The sequence below is a fragment of the Meles meles genome, chromosome 13, assembly GCF_922984935.1.
Source record: "Meles meles chromosome 13, mMelMel3.1 paternal haplotype, whole genome shotgun sequence".
NCBI classification, from domain to species: Eukaryota; Metazoa; Chordata; class Mammalia; order Carnivora; family Mustelidae; genus Meles; species Meles meles.
In genome coordinates, this window is record NC_060078.1 from 36,978,179 (window position 1) to 37,003,308 (window position 25,130).

At 44.6% G+C, this 25,130-nt stretch overlaps 1 protein-coding gene across 27 annotated transcripts in view; it reads right to left on the reverse strand.

Moving 5' to 3' along the window:
* KCNMA1 (potassium calcium-activated channel subfamily M alpha 1) overlaps positions 1 to 25,130 on the reverse strand; it is a 730,062-nt gene that overhangs the window by 66,190 nt on the left and 638,742 nt on the right. For all 27 annotated transcript variants that reach the window (XM_046026770.1, XM_046026771.1, XM_046026772.1 and 24 more), the window contains 3 exons: positions 15,863 to 15,986; positions 11,655 to 11,879; positions 8,046 to 8,238 (listed from right to left, as the gene is read on the reverse strand). In XM_046026770.1, coding sequence (XP_045882726.1) covers positions 8,046 to 8,238; positions 11,655 to 11,879; positions 15,863 to 15,986 — 542 coding nt within the window. The remainder of the gene's footprint in view (positions 1 to 8,045; positions 8,239 to 11,654; positions 11,880 to 15,862; positions 15,987 to 25,130) is intronic.

Consider the following 25,130-nt stretch of genomic DNA (forward strand, 5'->3'; position numbering starts at 1 on the left):
CACATGTTCCAACTGCTTGAAGAAACCCAAGCTCTTGAGGGGAGCACACAGCGGGCTCTGGGGGTGAGCGATGCTGCTGTTCACTGCAGTGTGCTGCTGGACCTTTCCATGGCTCTCTCTCAAAAGCTGTAGTCAAGAGGAAGGCCTTTCCACTGAGTAACAAATATCGTTCACTTACCACCATGAGACACATGACAGAGACAAAATGGCAGATACAGCCGGTTGGTAGAAACCAGAGCCTGGTCTCCACCACATCCCCTACCCCCTTTCTCTCTACCTAAGGCTTTTTGGTCTCAGGAAGCTGATGACAATCCAGAAAATAGGAAAGAAAGAAGGCAGACTAACAAGTTGAGCCAAGAGCATTGTCCTAAAGAAGTAAAATAGTTTCAAGTTTGGGACCCCTGGGAGACCAGGAGACCCGGGCTAAAACCATTACTTCACTCCCCAAGGCCTAGTTTTCTCTTCTTTCCAATCAAAAGGGTAACCTCCTTACCACATACACCTCTCCTGAGGACCAGCTCAGGCAGGGGTTTCTAACCCTGGCAGCACACGGCATCACCTGGGAGTTTATAAAACTCCTCATGGCCATGTTGTACCCCAGGCCAGTTAAACTACAGTTGCTGAGGTGTGACCCAGCCATAAATATTTTTTAGAAGTTTCTCAGATGATTACAATGTGCAGCCAAGGGTGAAAAGCAGTGATCTAAGAAATGCATATCATCTCAGTTGGCAAAATGCCTACCGCAGAATGGCGGCAGACGTTCATGAGCATTAGAATTATTATTAGAGTTCTTGTTGGTGTTGATGCTGCTGGTGGTGCTCGTGGTAGTCAGACAGCCTCCTTGGCTTTGGACTTGAATTCTCATGTGGATGAACGGTTTTCAGTGTAATACCAGCAAGCTCTGTTCTGGCACTGTGAGGAATATTTCATTCTTCAAGCTCATCACATATTCCTCTCTCAGATCAAACCTCCCACACTTCAGCTCTCTCATGCCTTTGCCTCACACCCTGTTCTTCAACCTCATGGGGATCTAGTTCCTGCTTTGTTTGACCTCTTGGTCTGTAAGCCCCAACACTGGTTTGACTTCTCGATCTACCATCTTAGCCCTGGTGGATACTCATTTTCATATTCTCTCAACAGCTCCATGGAATCCTTTACCTTCTGTGAATCTCCATCCCAGACTAAAGCCATTTTGTATATTTTCTGTTGTTTCTTCCAAGAACTGCAGAGAAAATCTCAGAGCTGTGTTGACCAGCCTCATGGCATCATCATAAATCCAACCCCAGCTGGCCCTCACCAATGCTTCCTCATGCTCTCGCCTCATTCCAATCATCTCCCTTAGGTGTTTGTTGTAATGTCTGCTCTGAACCTTTGTCACCAACAGTTCTCCATCTCAATTGTCCTGGACCCTCAGATCTTCAGGGAAAACCAAATTGGCTGCTTTGTGAAGGAAGGAGAGCCAACAAACTGAGCTGCCTCCAGCCTCATCTTCCCCATCTAGCCTTCTGTCTCAGAAGGACAGGAGTCACTCTTTCTCCTTTTCAAGGCCACATCATCTTCTCCTGCTTGTCTCTGTTCCTCCCTATATCATTTAACAACTCCCTCCTAAAGGGTCAAACTTTCCCTCAGTGGGGTGTCGCCTCAGTCTATTGTAGCCAACAAATATGGTGTCTTTCTCCACATTCTAAAAACAAAAAGGAAATCTTTTCTTTGACAAGAGCCTCTGAAATATCCTATTTCTCTCCCTATCAGCAATTGAAGGAGTAATAGATGGTTTCAAATTCTCACCTCCCGTTAATGCTTCAGACCCCCGAATGCCAGTGTGTACTGGCAACAAGTTATTCAACTATTCTTGCCAAGGTCATCAACAACTTCTTGAGCATCAAATGTGCCATTGCTTTTTTTAAGGACCTCATCTATAGGACTTTTTGGTAGTATCTGACAGTGCTAATCATTGCTTCCTTTCAAATCAGTTCAGCTCCTGTGTTTGAGGCCCTGGGGACATGGAGATGAGCAAACGAAGAAGAGTCCTTGCCTCTCAAAGAGCAACATGCAGCAACAAATAATTAGGATGCATTCTAAACTGCTATCAGGAATTTATTCAACTCTCTTCTCCTTTACCTTTGACCTACTCCTACTTCCTTAAATTTTTGCTCTCAGCCCCTTTCACTGGATTCTCTTCCTGTGTTTGTCCCTTTGGTGCTGACATTTCCAAGGTTCTAGGTTTGGCCCTTTTCTCTTAGTTGCTTTGCCTTCTCTCGCTGGGAAATATCCACATGCAAGGCCTATACCCTGTCTATCACCAATGGTTTCCAAGTCTGTACTTTCAAACCTAAGTTTATCCCTATAGCTGTATGTTTATACCTCTTGTTAGATATCCTACTTTCAACTGAAATGGACCAGGACCAAATTCTTTACCATTTGCCACAACCCAGTGTCTCCTCTTGAGTCCTCAGCTTATTTAATCACTTTCTATCCACCCAGTAGCCAACCTCGAGACTCATTACCAACTCCTTATCCTTGCTCATCCACACCTCCTTTCCACCCAACTGGCCTTCGATGCATTCTTTTCTGTTTCAAATCCACCTCAATTTCTGCCTTGCCTTTGTGACCGACATCACTACAGCTGTCCTGTCCATGCTCATCCATCCCTTGATGTCTGCTGCAACTGTCTCCCCACATAGCTCGTGATGCCATCTCATCCCAGGTCTAAACCATGCTCATATTCTTGCCTGCTACCTCTTTAAAAGATGGATTTAATCATCATCTTCCTATCACCGCCGCCCTTAACAAGGCTATAAGCCTAAACTCTAGACCTGCACTGTCTAATATGGTAGTCCCTAGCCACATGCCTGTATTTAAATTTAAATTTATAAATTAAGTAAAAGGGAAAGAAAAGCAGTTCCTCAGTCACATTAGCCCCATTTCAAGTGGTCAATAGCCACATGTATTCAACTCATCCACAAATGTCACCTTTTCTTAGAAGCTTAAAATACGTAAAACGAGGAGCCTTATGTACTCTTGTATTTCTAGTCTCATCCTTGTCTCTTGCACCATAATTGCTCAGGGGGGCATCTCCTCCATTCACCCGAGCCATTAAGGACCGTGAATGACTCAATCCACGTCATCTTTGTGTTCTGGGCTTTTACGGTGCCTGATGTCTAGTGAACACTTGTGTATTCTGCTCTCTTTCTCTCAAGAGTTGTCCTCCCTAGAAGATGAACCAGGAAGAAACCCTCGGATGCTCACTTCATAATGTGATACAAAAACACAAAGGGAAATTCAATCCCATGCTCCCTCTTTTCAGGCACTGACTCAAGAGGCTGAGAATGGACATTTCCGTCCTCTGCGCACCCTCCCTTTCGAGATCACACTCCGTTCTTGTCTTTTAGAACCACAGGGAAACGGTCTGGCAAGAGCCACTGTTGTACCGGTTGATTTAAATTGAAATGTTTTCCCCAGATAAATGCGTGCTAAATAATACACCAGCTCTCCAGCCAAAGGGAAGTGACAGGCGCTCTGTAAATAAAGGCACTTAGTTACTGGTAAAGAGCTGTAAAGTGGTTCTGAGCTGATGTTTGCTGACCAGCGAGAAGCAGCTTCACCTGCTTTATATAATTGTCACCGCAGTCTTGCCCGCTGTATATTAAAACTGCATCTCATAGACCCAACTGTCACATCGGATATACCATCTGGCATGGGGTAAGCCACCTCTCTCCGTGATTGTTTTTGACAACCGGGCATCACATCTCTGATGTTTCAGGAAATGTCTGGTCCAGAATCCCTAGGCTGGGTCAGTTCTGACACCATGTGGGCTAGAACAGTGACACCAAAAGGCAATGTTAATAGAGGAAAAGGAAAAGAGGTTTTGTTGGTCTTGGAAACCAAGCAATGCACGGTGGCAAGTGTCTGAACACAGATCTCAACAAAGAGCCTAGCTCCTCAGTGCTAAGACCCATTTTTCGTGTTACACTGAATCATGTTAGGAAAACTTGCCATAAAAATGCAAAGGGCCCCGAATAGATAGATATAGATATATCTATATGTAGATATAGATATTTTGGCCCCGAAGCACACATGTTTGTTCTGAGTCCACATTTCTGTCCTGCTGCGTTCGGGAGAGAGGGTCATGTAGCTCTCAAGACAAAGCAAAGGAGGGGGTTTTATGAAGACTTCAAAATAAATCGTGATGAAAACTGGGAAGCAGTGGCCAGAAACCTCTGTCATTATCACTCAGGGGAAGTTAGATTTGCTTCCCCCAATAAAAAGAGGAACACAAAATCATTTTGTACTCTGTAATTCCAATTCATCTGCAGTGTGGGGAAGACAAATGCCTACAGGAAGGGTAGTGAGAATTTCAGGCCAATGAGCATTCCTGCTGGTCCAGAGGGTCTCAAGGAGAGACACAGTGATGGGGAAGCCTGGTTTGTCCCTCAAGCCCTATGGGCTGGGACAAACCCAGGAAGTGGGATGCATGATAGGCAGCCCAAGGTGAAACCAGAGAACTCACCCATCAGAGGGAAAGTCACTTCCTGGGCTGATGGCCACTGCTTTGGAAAGTCAGAGTGTCCCTAGAGGAGAGTGTTAGAAACCAAGGACAAGAGAAGAGCACATAGAGCAAGAAACAGGGGGAAATGTGGGCTCAGTGTGCCTATAGTTTTCGCAGTCTCTCACTGAGAGCAGAACGGACTGCTTGCTGGCAGCTGGAGGCATGAGCCCCACTCCACTGCGGACCAAGAGTCTGAAAATTGCCACAAGCCCTAAGATACATCCTCTGCCTTCTTTTGGCCGGTGCTCACCTGCATGCATATTTGTGTGCATGTATGTATGAGTGTGTGTTTGGGGTGCCCTTCTGTCTCTCTCTCTCTTTTTTGCAAGAAAAATAAGTTCCCTTTCCCTTTCTTTGTTATCTCCACCAAAACCTATTTGCCTTGCTTATTCCTATACTAAAGAGAAGGCTTTTGAGAACTGGGGATATGCAGAGGGGAGGAAATGCATTTTTACCAGTTTGGCCATTATATAGGACCTAAGAGGCTGGGGTCTGGTTTCTGAGAACTGGAAGGAAAACCAACATCAGATACACATGTAACTCAATTGTCCATTGAGATTCTGATCTATGGACCTTGACAATCCCAATTATTGAATTGGGAGAAAACAGACATGTATTTTCCTGCCTCTCCCTCTCAACACCATTTCCCCCACCCCTGAAGGGAGTGTTTCTCCCGCTTCCGCTTCTCTCCATTCCCCTTGCTAGCTCCTGCCAGGAGAAGAGGAGCGTCTGATCCGGTCGGTCAGCGTGTTCACTGGACCGGGTTTTGTTGCGTGCAGATTATTGTGCCTTAAAGCAGTGCACACGAGTCACCTGGGGACCCCGTTAGAATGCAGATTCGGACGCAGGAGGTTTGGGATGGGCGTGAGAGGCTGCATCTCTAACAAGCTCCTCAGGGAATGCCCGTGCTGAGAGGACACGCATGGATGAATGGTACTTAAAGGCAGGAACCACATGTGGCTTGCCTCTTCTACCTCCTAGAAGGTCAGCTTACTGTCTCCTCACATCGTCAGTCACCTGCGGTCCCTGCATAGGGAGGGCAGGCAGGAGGCAGTCTCTAGCTCTCCAGGACACAGTGGGGTAGGTGAGACTCTCTTTCAGAGCCTTTACATATCGCATTGCATCCTGGCTGAGCAGGTGGATTCCAAGATTTAGATTTGGGGGAGAGGCAAGGGATAGTGGCGTGGAGAGGTCAAAATCAGGCTTCAGACTGGATCAGTGAGGGTTACCCTGAGCCGCTTCTAATAGAAACATGAAAAATGCTCCCCATCCCTCGGCATCAGGGAGATTTGATTTGATACAAATCAAAACCACAGCGAGATACCACCTCACACCAGTTAGAATGGCTACAATTAACAAGTCAGGAAATGACAGATGCTGGCGAGGATGCGGAGAAAGCGGGACCCTCTTACCCTGTTGGTAGGAATGCGGGCTGGTGCAGCCACTCTGGAAAACAGCATGGAGGTTCCTCAGAAAGTTGAAAATAGAACTACCCTATGACCCAGCAATCGCACTACTGGGTATTTACCCCAAAGATACCAATGTAGTGATCTGAAGGGGCACGTGCACCCCAATGTTTATAGCAGCAGTGTCCACAATAGCCAAATTACGGAAAGAGCCCAAATGTCCATCCACTGATAAATGGATAAAGAAGGAGTGGTATAGATGTGCAATGGAATATTATTCAGCCGTCGAAACAAATGAAATCTTGCCATTACAACAACATGGCCAGAACTAGAGGGTATTATACTAAGTGAAATAAATGCTTATTTCACTTGCCCGTCAGAGAAAGACAAATATATCATTTCACTCATGAGGAATATAAGAAACAAAACAGATGAACATAGAGGAAGGGAAGGATAAATAAAGTAAGGTAAAAACAGAGAGAGAGGCAAACCATTAGAAACTATAGCTAAGAGAACAAAGAAATTGCAGGTGGCTGGAGGGGAGGTGGTGGGGGATGGCATAACTTGGTGATGGGCATTAAGGAGGGCACTTGTTGGGATGAGCACTGGGTGTTATATTTAAAGTGATGAGTCCCTAAAATCACCCCTGAAATCGATACTACACTATAAATTAACTTGAATTTTTTTTAAAAAAATGAAGACTAGAAGCCACTCTATTCCAAGCATGAAGAAAATGAGATGTTGACGCAACCACTGGGAGGGCTGTAGGAACAAAAGTTAAAGAGGCCACCACTGGCTGTTTCACTTGTAACATGAGGTGGAAGTTTCCACGGGAGAGCTCAAGGCACCTCAACGAAGGCCACAGCAGCCCCCTCAGTCCCTAGGAGCGAAGCCAGTGATGCTGAGAAAAACTCCCCTAAGAGCCGCTTTGAACCTCATATCTGCCCAGGGTAGGGCTGCTGCTGCCTCCAAAGAATGAAGGCCTCTTTGCCTTTTCTAAATTTCAGATTTCATCCCTGAGCACCCCCTCCTTGCCAGATGCGGGTCCAGAACTGTGCAGTGAAGAGGATTCTAGGAACGGCACTGTTGAGCAGCTGCGGGAGGAGGTGGTCCTGAGCTGACAGAGGACCACGCACGGGCAGCCTGATGGGTCTGGGCGGCCTGACGGAGCTGAGCTCTCCCCTGCAGGGGACACGGCGCCTCCCACCCCAGCAGCTCTAGCGCTAGTTCTCACGGGCCGTGCTCCTTCACCTTCAGGCCTGGAATGATGGGATTCGGCCCCCCATCCGGCCCCCAGGGCCTCCCATCCGGTGGAACACTTATGGCAATGATCCTGCAGCTCACAGCAAGCCTGCACCGAGGCCTCACGTCCATCCTGCTGAGGCCCTGATGACTGAGGCTGTTGGTCACAAGGTTTGGCTGTGCTGCCTCTCTGCGACTTCTAGATGACATCTTTCCTAGCAGCTATCTGCCCAGGATCCCAGAGAGAATGACAAGGAAGGCAGAGGCAGAGCAGAGAAGGCAGACATGAATCATTTCACTGTCATGCCTCCTGTAGAGGACGTGCGGCCTGATGAGCGCCAACTCTAGTTAAATGACTTCTCGTGTCCATATTGTCCCCACTGTCCAGGGGTCACTGTCCGTGGGTCGGCATATAACAGGGTAAAGCTTCACATCCCCATGCAGCAATAACAATGGCAAAGCTTAACATAGCTCAAGGGCAAAGACATATACTTGAGAGGAACATGAGGAATTCTCCCGGCAGTGTCTTTCCAGGGCCTGGCGCTAAGCAGGTGACCCTGGTCACCAAGCCACTGTTCGGGAAGACTGCGGGGGTGGCAACTGAAAGACTGCTTTCCTCTCTGGGATGGCAATCTATCCTGGATATGGGTGTTCAAGGTCTCAAGCCTGTTTCCCAGGACGGTAAGAAGAGGCAGCCGATGCCCCTTTGAAAGCCACCCCAGCGATGGCGGGTTTCACTGCCAGGCAGGCTGATGTGAGCCTCTTTGAATTACTGAGTGAAGGATATCCCTCTTGCCAGCCCCTGTCCCCTGTAGGCACAGCGGAGAAGTATTACAGGCTGTCCTTACCTTGGGAATTAGCCTGCAAGACCCCGATGCTGTCATCAAACTGCATAGATTTGATGTTGAGTGACGCCAAGATGCATTCCTTGTCCTGCAGCGAAGTATCATCAATATTATTCTGATTGGCTGACAGGATAACGCACATGTCACAGAGGTTGATGTTGACGGCCCTTAAATCAGCCCGACTTAATGGCGTACCCTTTGGCATAGAGGAAGGGAAAAAAAAAAAAAAGAAGAAGAAGAAGAAGAAGCCAAAGTGAGTACGAGGGACGAGAGGGAAAGAGGGGAGAAAAAAATAAAAACAAATTAAAGATCGAGCCAGAGCTTTGGGAAATTATTTAACAAGTATCTTTTTTATGCCTCGACATTAAGCTGGCCTAACTACGTTCAAGGGAATAGGAGCTGTGTGCTAATCTAAAGGGTAGTCAGTGCTGATGGCGGCATTTCAGGCTTGCTCTCCACACTCCATCAAGCCGCTGCTAACAAACGAGGGAGAGGAATAATGCCAGCGTCCTACATCTTCTTCCTGCCTGGAAATTGTCTTGATTTAAGAAACTGTCCTGTGGCAACCTCTGGCTTTCGGAACCTAACGAGAGGGTAGGTTTCAAAATGTCTGTTTATTTAATAGCAGGTCACTTCTGTCTCAGGCAAAAAAAAAAATGCAGCTCCAACTAGAATTTCCAATGCAGCCAAGGGGAAATAGCCAGTGAGCACGGTGTGATCGGGGTGGGGGTGGAGGTTGCTGATGGTGCCGCTTATTAACCTGGAGGAGGTGGGAGGGTTGGAGGGAATGTGCACCTTGCAAAGGTGGGGGAGAGGAGTTAAGCTTCAAGCCAAATGACTGTATTGCATATTTTCAGCAACAAAACAAAACAAAACGAGAGGGGAGTCTAGGTGGCTCAGTCCATTAAGCATCCCCGCTCTTGGTTCCGGCTCAGGTCCTGATCTCCGGGTCGTGAGATCGAGCCCCTGGCTCCGCACTGTACATGGAGCTTAAGTTTAAGAGTTTAAGAGTTTAAGATTCTTTCTCCCTTTCCCTCGCACTCCCTCCCGTTCTCCTTCTCAAAACAAACAAACAAAACCAAAACCAAAACCAAAAACAAGAACAAAACAAAAATGAGAAAATTCCCTAATTGAGCAACAACATAGGGATGGTTGAATACACCACTGGCCCATACAATCAAGGGAAATCTATGCAGTGGGTAAAGAGATCAAAACAGTTCTCCAGGCAGGCATAGCCTTGGAAGGATCTCTGAAACAGTGGGATAAGTTGGGGGGGGGACCCACAAAAAAACAAGTTCTAGATAATTCAAAAAGTATGATTTCATTTATGTAAAAAGAAACCCACAACATAAAAGTATATATTCATGAATATACTTATAAATGCATGTACCTTCCAAGAGAAATTTCAGAAAAAATATACACTAAACTAATAATAGTAATTACCTCTAGGGAGGAGAATAAGATTGGGGATAAAGGGAAAAGTTTGTTTTTGACTTTACATACTTCTGTCTCATTTGAATATTTTATAACAAGGATGTATTTGTATATTATCAGTGTAATTAAAAATAAATAAGCCAGTAAACAGATTTTTTTTCAATCCCATAGCAACGAAAAGCACTGGGTGGGCGGGGAGCAGGGGCGGTGGGGAACAGAGCAAGGAGGTAATGACAGAGAGGTAGAGAATGCAAGCTCAGGATTAGTGGTAGAGGGGAGAGGTGTGACCTCCGCATGCCCTGTGTACCTAGGAGGGATCATAGCAGAACGGATCAGGCCATCCCATGTCAGGGTTCCCTGGGGCCATAGGACCTCATTCTAGAGTTTACATACTTGGTTTTCCAGCCTGAAACCAGCTTTTGCTTTGCCTGCATGGAGCTCTGAATTGCCTTCAACTCACTGACTATATTGGGGGGTGGGGGTTCTGCCAAGTACCAGATATCCCTGGATCCCTTCCTTCCATTCTCCCTCCTCGAGAAGGGGCTGTAACCTGACGGTATGTGGCCGCACAGATTGAGATAATCAACCGCCTTTTATGTCTCAGTGAAAGTCATGATTCTGTTCTCAGCCCCCAAAATACTGCTACAAAGTGATATGATGGAGAAGAGGCATTTAGTGCTATGGGGCTGAGAAGCTGCTAGTTCTGGGCTCTGGAGCAGTATGTTTTGAATGGAGAAGAATCCCTCTTTCCAGGGATCCCTCAGTACAAAAGTTGTGACCAACTTCCTGAATCATTTTGCCAGTTCGTAAGCCTCAATTGCCTACATCCATATTCTTTTAATTTTCACCTTGTAGGGAATCCAGCAGTAATTGTGATATAAGACAATCCCTGCGCAGTTGTATACACATGATTTCAAAACTCAAGAAATATAAATGACATACATAGGAACACCAAGTTTCTGTGGTCTGGCTCCAGATGTGGGCCACTGTGTAAACAATGAAATATAGAAGACAGAGATGAAGGCCCATTTTGTACAGCGATATTGTGCTTGAGTGTGCTAAATTGGGAGGGTTTAAAAAGGACCTGCAAATATGAGAGCTTACTCATACACATATCTATAGGTGAATGCAAGTATGGAAGGGTACACAGAAGGAAACACACACACGTATACACCACACACAAGCATGTACACACACACACACACACACACACACAGACTCACGTAGGCTAGCAAAATAATAAGCTCTTTACAAAATACTTTTAGACGCCAGTCCATGTGTCCCCAGCGGACCACGTGGGAAAGCACATGTAGGAAGACCATCATGAGCATACATACTCAAGTCTATGATGACTGAAATTAGAAAGGTATATATCCGTTTATGGTCTTCTATGGATAGGATGATTTGTTTTTCTTCAGGTCAGTATTTTTAACTACATGTGTTTACTAAATCAGTTTACTCATTTACCAAATCTAGAAATGTTTAGAAGTTTATGAAAAATATATTGATTAATGATTAGGAAGTAATTAGACGACTCCAAGATCATGTACCCCATGTCCTTACACTAAATTATGGAGTCTCAAAATGTTCCTTTTTAGAGGGGGTCCTAGCATTTTTTAAAACCAAGGATATCCCATGCCCAGAGGCACACACATACATACAAGCCCATCAAAACATTGCTAGGCTTCTAATGAATGGGAGGCAGGGAGTGGCCAGGAGAAGGCGTTGGCAGCAGGAATAAAGAAAGAATTCTGTTAAATCCACTTGGTTAAAAACAGAAAGTGGTACAACCAAGATTTACAGAAGCATTAATAACGTCATAAATAAGAGGACAGAAGAAGTTCCATAAGTAAATTCTGCTATAAGCATCATAATATCTCAAAGCACTAGGTTTGGGTAGACGAGAGAGTGTAGAGACACTGATATGGTAATGCCTTTGATACCAGCCTAACTTCATGCTCGATGAGCAGCTGAACTTGGCTGCAAATTCCTTTTAATAAGGTCTCCCAGGGTTTAGCTATTCCTAGACAGAGCAGAGGGGAAGGGCTGAGTCCTCGGGCCCATAACCAGATGAAGAAGCAGATGCATGATCAAAGCTACAACTACCGTATCCACTTGGGATTTTCTTTTGTGAAGGAAAAGAAGGAAAAGGCATCACTAATGTGACCCTAGACTTACAGGCAATATGGACACTTTGGGGAAGTTGTGAAGCGTCTCCCATTCCCGCTTGAGGTACTCAATGGAGCCCACGAATACGATGTGCTTGAGCTCGTGGTAATGAAAGTTGCTGGCACGGAGTGGCATCACCAGGTTCCGGAGGCCAATCAGGGCTGAGCTGACATCACCAAAGATGCAGACCACGACGTGGCCACTCAGGACGGTCATGGCAGCTTCGCTTCGAGTCTGCAACAGGGAGAAGTAGAGCAGCATTGGAGAAAAGACCTCATAGGTTGCAGTAAGGATTTAAAAAATCACTTTCATCAAGATAAACATTTGCTGAGTGCTTACTCTGTGTTTTTTTAATTTCATTAACATTACAGACATGCTATATATTGAGGATGTGTGTATGCACTATACTGGTATAATAAATATATATAAACATATATCCACACACACCATGACCTTCTTTGACCAAAATTTAAGAAAGTTAAGCCATAACACATAGGAGCCGGTAGCCTTTCCTAGGGCAGTGTGGATAAAAGGGAATAGTAATATATATGTTGTTTAGAAAGAGAAGTCTTAGTTTCCATGAAATTGTTGATAACATAAGCTGCCTTTTCTGGCTTTCTTTCTGAAATGGTGATAAAATGATAAGATCTATGCTAGTCTCAGCTTGAGAAGTTTGAGTTTTGAGTTCTGGACTCACCAATGGGATTTCACACTATATCAGTACATCAGTAGGTAGAACATAATATCCTAAGCCAGGGGCTGGCAAATTATGGCCCAAAGGCCAAATCTGGTCTATACCCTGCTATAGTTTGGCCATGGCTGGTAAGGCAAAGGCAAGATTGGTGTTTACATTTTAAAATGGTTTGGGGAAAAAAAAGATTTCATAATATGTGAAAACAGTATAAAATTCAAATTCCAATAAAGTTTTATTGCAACACAGTCATTCTTATTCATTAGGTGCTGCGTATCGGTGCTTTTACGTTACAACAACACAGCTGATTAGCTGTGACAGAGACCGTATGACCAGCAAGATCTAAATTACTTATTCTATGATCCTCTGCAGAAAGAGTTTGCGACCCCTCTCTACTGCTGGTCTGTGGTTTCCAGGGACATTCCTGGAGAGGCCCACCTGGGTAAGTCATCAGAGGAAGACTCCCAAAGAACCATCAGAAGGATGTAGAGATGCACCAGCAAGAGCAATTAGCTCATGTCTTCCCCTGACCCTAGGCTTGATCTCAAATGAATGAATAAAATCTCCCCAGTGGGCGAAGGACCCCAACTTCCCATGCAAATGGTTAGCCACTACCACACTTTTGCTCACTGTGTTAGCGAAGAGAGCAACACAGGAGGCCACTTAGTGGCCTTTTCCACTCCTCCTTCTGGTTCAGGACCTCCCCTTCCTGCCTTTCTTCCTCCTGATTCCATCCACCGCTTGCCTGGATGGCCCCATATGGCTTACGATGCTTTTGGGGAGGCATATTAATGTCCACTGCACATATCAAACTCTGCTGGATTTAATCCCTAGAATTGACCGGTGTATTGAGTGTTTAAATGCCAATACTACAATTCACAACAATGTCAGGGTTATCACAGTAACCCCCAAGGACGAGAAGAAGCCAGCTTTCACTCCCTGATCGTTAGAATAAAGCAGGCTGTCACCATTATCGGTTTCCCTCTGCGATAGCACAGGAACACCTAAGACAGGGACTGTGAGATACATCTTAGAAACAGCGACTAAGGAGCACCCACTGGGAGGTCAACACCCCACATCACGGCTTCATGGAGAAGACCTAGAGTTAGTTATCTCGGCTGCTTGGGAGTCTGAGTGCCTGGATACTGTTAGCAGAACATCAACTAGCCTATAACATGCTGTGATGGGGTTTCTAATTGCTTTTAATTGGAGTCTAGCTCTCTTCAATGAACCTGAGGAATACAAACTGGGTCCAGAGTGGGGGCGAGAAGACTACAATGCAGGGTGGGAGTAGGGCTCTGTTTAGCAAATTGGCTGACCACAGGAGCTGAGCTCTGCGGACTGAAACACCAATCCTGGCACCGGCCACAGTAACATCACCGGAAGAATCTTGGCAAGATCCCAGTTCCCGGAGAGTCGGATTCTGCCCGGCTTGAGACCTACCAGAGCAACTACTCAGAGGTGCGTCTGCTGCTTTCCATACATCCTTGAAGGCCTTACTGGCCTTAAATGCTTCAAAACACAATGTGTCTGCATAGGAAGACTTCGCTGGCTACTTAGATACATCCTAGTCCCTCTCCCCTAGATTTGAACAGCATTTTGTGCCTCTATAACACTTAGCTTTAAGTACATTGTTTCACGGTTACGTGTTATGTCTTCTAATTAGATGATCCTTTCCTCCTCAAGATGGAGGCCACTTCATGTTTTCTAACCCCCAGAGCTGTTAGTGTCCTGCACCCAGGGGGTCCATGCAACCCCGAAGTGTCTTCACACAGCTGGTTCTTCTGCGTAGTCTCATCTCTGCTTCCATGGGGCTTCAGAGAGGGCTTCTTGGACCACAGTGTGGTCTTAGCACTTCCCGGGGCCCTTTCTAGCCCGTGGCCCTCCTTGATTGTCTTCATAGCCCTGTATCAGTGTCTGAAATGCTTTTCTATATTCCTTCATTTACTTGGAGATCTTCTCTTGGCACCCCCTAGAACATAAGCCCTGTGACAGCAGTCATCATAAGGGGCCTCACCCCTGGCCACAAGAGCAGGGCCAAGCACATAAATGGCCCATTATAAATGTTCCTTTAAATGATGTTATTTTTCAGAGGACAGAAGCAGTAACTCACTTCCCTAAACTCTTTCACGCCAGAAGGGACTTTGTTTGTATGCCAATCAGCCATACCTGCTTCAGGAGTATGGGCAAGCCATTAAAACCCTGGATTCCAGCTATGAGACCCAGCCCTCCACCAGCCACAGATGGGTAACACCAGTCTGAGTTTGGGTCAGCAGAGCAGAAGCGCGGCGAATACAGCACGATGTAAATGCATGCAGCCCCCTCATGATTAGAACCATTTGTGCTCCTGCTAAATCAGGCAATAGCTGTTTCTTGAGAATTCTGACTTTCTGGGCTTTTGTCTGCAATGTTCGCACCTCCAAGACAGCCTCTAGCACAACCCTGTATTGGCTCTTAATTGCTTGATTATAATTAAACTGAGAAAACACACACACACACACACACACACACACACACACACACACACACACACACACATTCAGATAAAACACAGGAGAAAATCCAGTGGATTAGAGTACAAAGCCTTTCCGAGGAACTGGAGCAGCCCTTTTCTAAGAAGGGCGGCCATGACATCAGAAATGATAGGATTTTCCTGGCTGACACAAAGAAGCAGGGCACAGCAATCTGCAATGAGAAGGCATCTGACCTTCCTGATTATTAATCCATTTTTCATGGATTAGGAGGACAATAAACTGCAGGGAACCTGATGTGGGCATTAAAACGTAAAGCTGTTAACAGGACAAGTCCGAAGAGTAGAATGGATTATTATCTATGCTGACATTCCTAGGAGAGACCAGAAGAATCCCACTGCTGCTACCAATGTGACCCAACCATGAAACAGGGCTCTGAGCCCCCAAATCCGAGGTGGCCCCATAGCTCATCATTGTCATCATCAACAAATGCATTTTATATCATGTGCTAAGAAGGATCCCAAATGTACAAGGCTATTATCTAGAAGAAGACAAGAAAGACATTGTTATAAACAAGTAACATTGTTTATTTTATTGGTAGCATTCACAACTCTTCCTGGTATTTAATAATAATAATAATAATAATGAGGAGGAGGAGGAGAAGAAGTAACTCTATTGAGTCACTGCAGCCCTAGGAGTTAAGGTCAGTCTCATATCTTATCTTCTTACAGGTAAGAAAACCGAAGTGTAAAGAGGTCAAGGAGAGTTATATCCATAGGAATTAGAAACATACTGCCTCCCATGATGCCTTGCACACAGCACAGGACTGCCCCGTATTGTAATAAGGCAATAAATATTCAGAGATTAAAAATTCCATCCTTGGTACATATTCTGATGAGAGTTCTGCTTTAATCTGAGTCCCAAATTTTAATGATCAAAAAATAGTTAGGACCAGGGACTGTATCTTTGCACCAACCAGTTAGGGAAACCTCATTCCTAGCAATGGTAGTTTGGGAGTGAAGTGGATGGCATAGATTCTGTGGCCCGCCACTCACCAGGATGACTTTCTCTATCTCCTTGGGTGCGCACCAGTGAAACATGCCAGTAGAGTCGTACTTCTTCACGTTGGAGTCCATGTTGTCAATCTGATCATTGCCAGGAATTAACAAGGGGTCATGCCTGGGGAGAAAAGGACAAGAAAACCTAAGTGGAAAATATAATAAATTATAAATGGAAAGTGCCCCCTGAGTTACATCTCAGAGGAATTGAGAGATGCACAGGAAGTGGCTGTCACAGAAGGCCATTCTTTTACTTGCAGAACCCACTGTTTGAAAGACAACTGCCCCAACCACCGCCACCACCTGGAAAGGCAGGCGACCTTTATCAGCGAGTAATTCTGCCTTTCCCCTCCTGTTCCCATTTCTCTAAAATGGCCTTCACGTCATTTTGTGGATTTAGACTCTTTTCATGGATACCTCTCCTCCCTCCTCTTCTCATTTTACCAGCTATCCAATCTCCCCGGTGTTTGCATGTATGTGAGCACACATACACACACACACACTCGCTCACACCAAAGGGTTGTTATTAGCATTGGCAATGAAGAGGAAGGAATAGGAATAGAGCCTCATGCTGACTGACTGGCATGAGGATGGAAAGCCAATTACCTGCTCTTCCTGACTACAACTTCTGACGTGATGCTCTTCGCAGTAAAAGCTTTAACAGGCTGCACTTTAAATATTTTAGCAATTTGCCCAATCAGATTTTGCTCTCCCCGGCTGAAGCCCTTTAAAGATTCAGCAGCATGTCACTTCAGAGCAGATTGACTACCAAATCCCCACATCTGGAATACATGATTTCAATACTAAACAACACCCTCTCTCCTTGCCTTGACAACTGTACTTGCCCTCGCCATCCAATGACGGTCTCCCCTACCCCCACTGTACCTCCCAACTGCAGCCTTCCTTGGATGAGAGCTCAAGCTCAGACGCATCTTAATAAACTTGCCTTGAATTCACTCTCTTGCCTTGTTTACTGGCGGAAGGGAAAGATGCTGCTACAGAGGCCGCCCCTCCAGTGGGCTGGCAGAGTCTCACTGACAACCTTGGGAATTACAATAAAATCAGGCGGGTCTAACAGGCTCACAGCATAAGAAACATAGTCCTACATCTTGGGCCATATCCATTGTCCAGATTCCATCTCTGGTAGTGATTCCATATCTCAGTTTTGGGGGTAGGTCGTTAAGGTTTCTACCATACCGACTGCATATAATTAGGACAAGTCCCAGGCATACACGTACCTACGTGTCCTTACAGGGGAGCTATCTTCTCTAAAGAATATCACCATTTCAAGATAGAAAATATAAATAGGTTCAAATTCCAAAAACTTACTATAATGTGATTTTGCCTCTTAAATCATCTATTTTAAGCATCAGTGGGTGACCATTTAGTTTTTAGTATTTCTCCCCTTGATGTTTCTCTGCTACTTCTCATTTATATATCCACTACATAGAGAGTGGGATAGGAATCTCTCCTATATGATCCATAGACCTAGAATTATGCTTTTGGGATATCAGGATATGTATCATGAACACTCTCCCCAATACTCACTCTACCCCCTTAAGGTGGGAAAATTCTCACTGCCTTTATTTATTCTTGAGAATCTCTTTTAGGCTATGCCAAATACCAAATACTGTGTGAGGCAATCCTGCAAAGTTGTCTTCAACAAACATGCTAGATTACTATAGGAACTGTCATATCTAATCTTCAAAGGAGAAGAACAATCCGCCTTGGAATAGCATCTCAGTAGCTGAACTGTTGAGAGGTCTGAAGGTGTTGTAAACCACCAGGCCACCTTTCAAATACCAAACTCGGCCAAAAATGCTAAAATAAAAAGGCAGTTGCTCCTAAGAACTGGTCACAGATGAGGGCAAGAGCAACTTCTGTTATTTTTCTTTTCATCCTTGAAGAATCTTTAATAGTTTTTATAGATATCTGACTATGATAGGTAGGTGGACAGAAAGCACCAAAGAGAAGAGATTTCAGAAAATAAACAGAACGAACCCTTCCCAACCCTAGGAGAACATATTCTAGTTGCAAGAGGATCTTAATAAATTTTCCTGGAAGAAATAGAGCCAGCTTCGAATTCTCTTGACCAGTAAACTGGTTACAGAGGAAGTATTATCTCAAAACGTCCTGAAAGCTTCCCCTAATGCCTCCAACCCTCATCTTAAGAAAGTAAATAAACAGCCCTGATGATCAGTTATCCCTCAATGAGAGGAAGAAAGACAGTATTCTAATGTCAAGTCTCACTAACTGGGGTGAGGGTCTGGGAAAAGCAGGTATAATTTCTTTTTCAAAAAAAAAATGTTATTTGTTCTCAAAGTATAGTGGACATACCATGCTATATTAATTTCAGGTGTCAACCAACACTAGGGTTGCAAGCCATGATTGGCACTGGGATATCCAGAAGCATCTGAGAAGTCTCTGTGGTCTGCCATGCTGCTCTCTGTACTCCCTACACGCCTCTCACCCTCATCTGGATAATTTAAATGTATTACCCAGGACTGCCCCCAAGGGGTCTAAGCTGAGGACCATTAAAAATCTCCCCAAACAAAAACATTCCCTTTTCTGGCCAGCCATGGCACCGGGACTTTGACCTTTGATTTCTTAAATCATCAAAGCAATGAATAAACATGAATTTTCTATTTTGATCCAGGAATGGAGGCTACCCTGATGATTAAGATGCAGTCCCTAGTCAAAGAGAGGGTCATAATATAGCAAGAGAGAGAAAATGTCAATCAATAGTTGTGATACAGTGTGATGAGTGTTATATCATATAAGGTGGCATGAGAATACCAAGAAAGAAACTGTTAATTGCCTGGGATCTGAGTAACATTAAGGAAGGCTGCCCAGAGAAGGGAACATTTTATCTGATCTCTGAAAGGTGAGGAGGAATCGCAGATTTTAGTGTTGATCTACGAGCAGCCATTAGGACCCACTCAGAGACTTGAGGCCCAAAGAAGCCCAAGGATGGTCCCCCAAACCATGGCCGACGGTCCTCAAAGGGAAGATCGAATCCACTGATTGCATATAACTGATTGAAAACAGGCTAGGAAATATGTGGAATTTAGATAGAAAAAAAAAAAAAATCAAGCTTCCAAACATGAAGAATGTCATAGAAATGGAAGGGGTTAAAAAAAAAAAAATGACATGTTTCCCAAGGTACTGGATGTCTCATCATTTGAGACATTCCAGAAAAGCTGGGATACGAAGATTTCATTATAAATGTTGGGTGAACCTAGAAGAACTTCAAGGTGTAGCACTGCTCTCTCAGTAAGAAAGAGGTTACTAGAAGTGTTCTGGAACTACTGGGCCACCACTGGGCATCAGAAGGCCAGGGGGCACTAAGTAACTGAAGAAAGGCTGTTGTTGGAGTGAAGATGGGAGATAAGAAGAAATAAAGACTGAAGACTTCAGTAGTTCCATGAAGGATCATGGGTGTTCCTCATCCACTGGGTTCTACCATCTAGAAGGAAGCTTGGAACATGATTCACTCCAACAACACAAGGGTCCGTAACTACTTTGGGCAAGACAGGATGAATTTCCTTACCATGTCTGTTCCTGTAGTTATTTCAAGTGGCTTAAGTTGACTTAAACTGCAGAGATCTCTGACATAGGTGAACACTGAAAAGCCAATTGGCCACAGGAACTTCCAAACTAAGGTTTTTGGAATTTACATCAATAAAAGAAAGTTCTAGCATTTGCCACTGAGCACAACAGTCAATAGTGCTGTAGTCAGGGGAGGCCCAGGAGAAGAACCAGTTTGTTTTACTTGGAAAGGAAGTCCTCCAGAAACCTCCATGAACAAAGCATCCAAGCAAAATTTGTTTACAAAATGATTAAGAAAACCACATTCAAATGTTCTCAGATGAGTCCTCAAAGACCACTTAGTTGGAAGTAAGGAGAAATACTAGATACTGTCTTTCTGGTCTTAATTATTTTATGCATTTCCTCAACTCACAAAGTAATCTCAACTCCTCTAAAATGCACTGTAATTGATTCAAGACTCATTTGTCATTTACCATGGAGCCAATGTACACGCATTATTTTAAGGTAACAGAAACTCTGTGAGGTGAGGTCTATCTGCTGCATAGCTGGTCAATGAGCATAATTCTGTACCCCACAAACTCTGTATATCAAAGTCTGAACTCTCAGCACCTCAGGATGTGACTGGATGATACAGTCTTCGAAGAGGTAATTAAATTAAAAAGAGGTCATTAAAATGGGCCCTAATTCAGTATGGCTGCTGAACTTAGAACAACAGGAAATTTAGACACAGACATGTAGAGACATGTGAAGACACAGGGATAAGACAGCCATCTAGAAACCAAAGAGAGAGACCTAGAACAGAGCTTTCCTTCACTGACTCAGAAGAAACCAACCCTGCTTGTACCTTGATCTTGGACTTCCAACATCCTGAACTGTGAGAAAAATCCATTGCTATTGAGTAAGATTTCCAGTATATACTACTTTATTATGGTAGCTGCAGGAAACTCATACAATAGTCCACCTTGGAAAATGGGTACAATGTATCAGCTATGGGTCTCTAGAAGTGACCCATAGTGACCCCAGCTGCTCTTCTTGCCCCTTGGGGTTGCATGTTCACTTCAGGGAGAAAAGCATTCTTCCACCAGTTGAGAAATACACAGAATTAGATCAGAAATACACAGTAACTTATTCAAAGAGTTTGGACCAATATCCCTCCCTCCTCAGGCCCACCCCACCCCAACATACATATACAATTATATGTGCTCTGCCCCAGAGGGCACGTCTCTCTAGTCTTTAACTTGCAACCACATTTTTGGATCAGTACCTATGACAACCCAATTCAAAGGAGAGACGAAGCCTGTTAATTTACTCATTTGAGGGACACCTGGGTGGCTCAGTGGGTTAAAGCCTCTACCTTCCACTCAGGTCATGATCCCAGGGTCCTGGGATAGAGCCCTACATTGGGCTCTCTGCTCAGCAGGGAGTCAGCTTCCTCCTCTCTCTGCCTGCTTCTCTGCCTACTTGTGATCTGTCTGTCAAATAAATAAAATCTTTAAAAAATTAAAAAAATAAATAAAAAATTTAATTTACTCATTTGAACCAAGAGTCTTTCTCCAAAGGTGGTAGAAATCACTGAGGGCAGGAAATGACTTTTTTCTTTCTTGACCATAGAGCATAGTGGCTTCAACCAAAATATCTGTCTGCCAGTCTTGGCTTATCTACTACTTGCTACATTGTGCCTTTTCTCAGTTTCTTCATCTGTAAGATGAGAGTGTTAATCACCATCATTACTTAATGGATCCCTTTTAAGGGTTACGTGAGTAAACCCCATCATACCCTTAGCATAGAACCTGACTCAGAACATGCCCTCAGTAAGTGTTAACTATCATTATTATTATTATTGTCGTTATTTCTACTTTGCTAAAAGCTTGCTCATGTATTTGTAGCTCTTATGAAGGAAGACAGTAAGGATAGAGCAGCTCAATAATGCAAACATAAGGTTACTACCATTATTTCTACTACCATTGCTACTATGAATGGATGGCCACCATGAGTTGAATTGTCACAAAAGTGGCAAGGCGGAAACTTTCACCTCCGTTTTATGATCTACTCACAACTGTAACACTTGCAGGTAATTTCTACTATTATTACCCATCTGTGTGGTTGGGAAAGAGGGTGGATAAGTAACATGGATAATGTGGCATAGTCAGTGAGAGGAGAGGAAAGGTTTGACCAGACAGGTCTTAACTGGAAGCCAAGGTCGCTTGGCCCCATCCCACCACTGCCCATTTTCAGGAGGTAGCTGAATTTTGTTCATTCTCCACTGCAGAGCTCTGAAGCACAGTGCCCTGAGCTGCAAAGACAAGCAGACTGGCACAGCATGGGATGAGGGGGGATTCATGAATTGCAGAGCTTGTGTGAATAATCAGTAGGAAATTACCCCATGAGCCTTTGTCAGGACAAGGTGCTTAGGAGAGCCTCAAAAATCAATCAAGCCTGGGAGAGCTTTTGCCATGTTCCAGTATCTGAAGGCTCCATTCAGGAATACCCACATTTTTATAGCAACTGAGGAGCCCCAGTGAGTTCAATTTTTCATATCTCTGCGTCTTGAATCTTAGCTCATACCCCCAAAGTCCACAGCTAGAAATTAAGCGTGCCTGATTTCAAATAGAGAATAAAAGATCATTGTGTTGAGGATTTGCAGAGCAGGGAATGCCACTTGCCATCAATTAATCTGAGGAAGTGAACTAAACGTCCTTCTACAGCAGAAATACAAAAAGCTTGCCTTGAAGACAAGTGCCTAAAGCAAAACCACAAATCCCTTTCCCAACCAACCTGCTGTGGGGAAGCCAGTATTATATTTTAAAGAGCAGAGTTCCCCTTACAGGCAAATACAGCAAATCCCAGTTCTTCTGTGGCAGTGGGTTCAACACTGGCCTTCGGAAATTTACATTAAAGTACAAGTAAACAAACCACCAAAAAAAAAAAAAAAGAAAGAAAGAAAAAAGTGTGAAAGAGGAAAGTTACAACATGGTTTTTGAATTGCACCCTTTGCTTGAGTGCTTGAGTTTTGGGAGCTCATTTCTCATCTGGTAAGGGCTCTCCTGTCCTTCCAAGAATCCCAGGTAGGCTGGATCCCCCTGCAATATCTCCCTGGGAAACCAGAGGCCAGATAAAATGTGGGAGAATTTCTCAGCCCGAGGCAGGCTCTTCATTCCATAGCAAAGACTAATTCTGAGGAGCATATTTATCATGTCAAGCACCACTGCGGGGCTTGGGGGATATTTTTAAGGCCTCACGCTTTGTTTCAAAGGTTGCTCCTGAACCTGTCCTCCTCCATAACCAGGGACAGGAGCTGTTTGCCCTTCCTAGGACCTCCTATAGAAGTGAGAGATGCTCCTTCTGAGATAATAATTTGCATTTTTGTCTCATCTATTAGATGCTGAGCTTCTTGAGTTCAAGGAGCTCCTATATTACTCTCTGGTGAGTTTCCAGAATCCCACAGAGGACATAGTATATGCTCAATAAACAACCAACTAATGAGAGGAGCTGATGAATGATCTCTAGTCCCTCACTCCAATCTCTTGACTCTTAAACCAGTCAATGGAAACTCACCAGACCTTTTATGGAGACCTGAAAATGTGCCCAGTGATAGTCCATTCACCTTTGATATCTTGCGACAATTTGTTCGCGGAACAACTAAGGCTCTTGCACTGTTTTTCACTTTACAGAGACTATATTTGAAATAGGGCACCTTGATCTAAAGAGAGACTCTGAAAATATGACTTTAACAAGTCCTTCTGTCTGGAGTGGGTCTAGAGCCACCTGATCAGCAGAAAGGACTCATGTTTGAGATGAGTGGCCAACAGGGGTCAAGACAGGTGTTCTTAATGAAGCAACTACTTAGTGCTCCACTGTCAAGTCTGAACATTTCTGCAAGAAGGGTCCCTATTACATCAAGCTTCATTTGCTATTCTGATTCATGGAAGCAGTAGTTCTCAAACTGTGGCCCACACCAGATGCTGCATCAGCATCACCTGGGAGCTTGAGAGAAATCAAATTCTCAAGCCCAGCCTAGACCCACTGGATCTAGCTGCTTGAACAAGAGGCTCTAGATGATTGCATGCATGCTGAAGTTTGAGAACCATCACTATAAAGTGTTGCCCAGATGGAGAAACTATATGGTTCGAGTCAATTCTACCTAAGCTAGCAACTGTTTGCAACACACAGACTGGAAGTCTATGATTCTCTCCAGCAAGGCCAGGGCCAGAGTGATGCAAGTTAAGGGTCTAGGTGCAGATTTTAGGAGGTACCTCCTATGGCTCTCACTGGCCCCACTATCCACCTGGAGAATCACAGGGCTGAAGACAAAATTACACTCAAGTTGCCTACCCTGACTCTCACTGTGTGACTCTCCGGAACTTGAAAGGTTGTATCAATACCTGATGGGGTTCCCCCCAACCTGCACACCTCTCTCTTGCTCACCTCCATGCTCATGAGTGAATCAGCAAATAAACAAACATAAAAAGACAAATGAAGGGGCAGATGAGTGGTTCAGTCATTTAAGCATCTGCTCTTGGCTCAGGTCATGATCCCAGGGTCCAGGGATGGAGCCTGTATTGGGCTCCTGGCCCAGCAGAGAGTCTTCTTGTCCCTCTCTCTCTCCCCGTGTCCATGCTCTTCCTCTGTCTCTCAAATAAATAAAAATCTTTTTTTTTTTTTCTAAAAAAAGGCAAGTGAAATATTATTTCTTGTAAAGTACACTTATAATTCAGTTTTCTACCCTCCTTTCTCTTCATTTCCTCTTCTACTCCATAAAGACAACAAGGCGGTTAGTAACTAAGTCCTCCAATGCAATGCTCAAGAGTGACAGTCATGCAAGTGAGTCTCTGGTGGTGAAGACAGTCTCAGGTGGTCTCCTCAAAAGGTCTCATATGTGTGTTTTTGGAACCATAAACAATCTGCCTCATTCTGGGGTACATTTCATTTCTGGACCAACAGGATGTCCTGCTACATTGGAAGGATATGGGCTTTTGGTTCTGGCTCCTACCTTCACTCATCCTTTGACACTGCCCCCACCCTCCTGTGTCATGAGCATCTCTCCTGAGACACAGCTGCCCCCATTTCTACCCCCCCCCCCATCTCCCACCCATCCTCTTCATGGCTATCCTTGGAGTCACCTTGACAAAACCTACAGGCCAGGCTCTAGCCACTCTGCCAAAACCAGCATCACTTTCAACTTCTCCATCTACTCACATCTTTTTTCCTGCCCAACAAGTAAACAGTCAAGAACTACTGCGACCTCATACATCATCTCTCGTTAGGCCGCCACCATTCTAAAAGGAAGAAGGAAATTACTGCCTTTATGTCTGGGAGACAACCTGGGAGGACTGACGTGTTCTTCAGTCCTAGAGGAGAGCAGGCAAGATGCTCTTGAAAGGAGAGGACAGGATAATGACCCTCTGCTGAGAATGCAACTTGTCCAGAGACCTGTGTCAAATCCGCCCCAAGCCCTTGTATGATGAGCCCCACTATTCCTTTCTTCTCCAGTCCCGTGGGGGCCTGTCATTGGCTATTTATTTGTGCATTCAGAGGTGAATTTACTCAGCTAAGCTGTTCCGGCCTGCCTTCTTTATTCTGCCCAGTTGGAAGGAACTGCGAGAGTGGCATTCTGTCCCCAACTCTGACAGGGCTCCGGACATCTTGCCATTTTCTATTACTAGAACGTTTCAAGTTGGCAGTCCTAATAAAAAGACCCCATGGTAGGTAGGAGTCA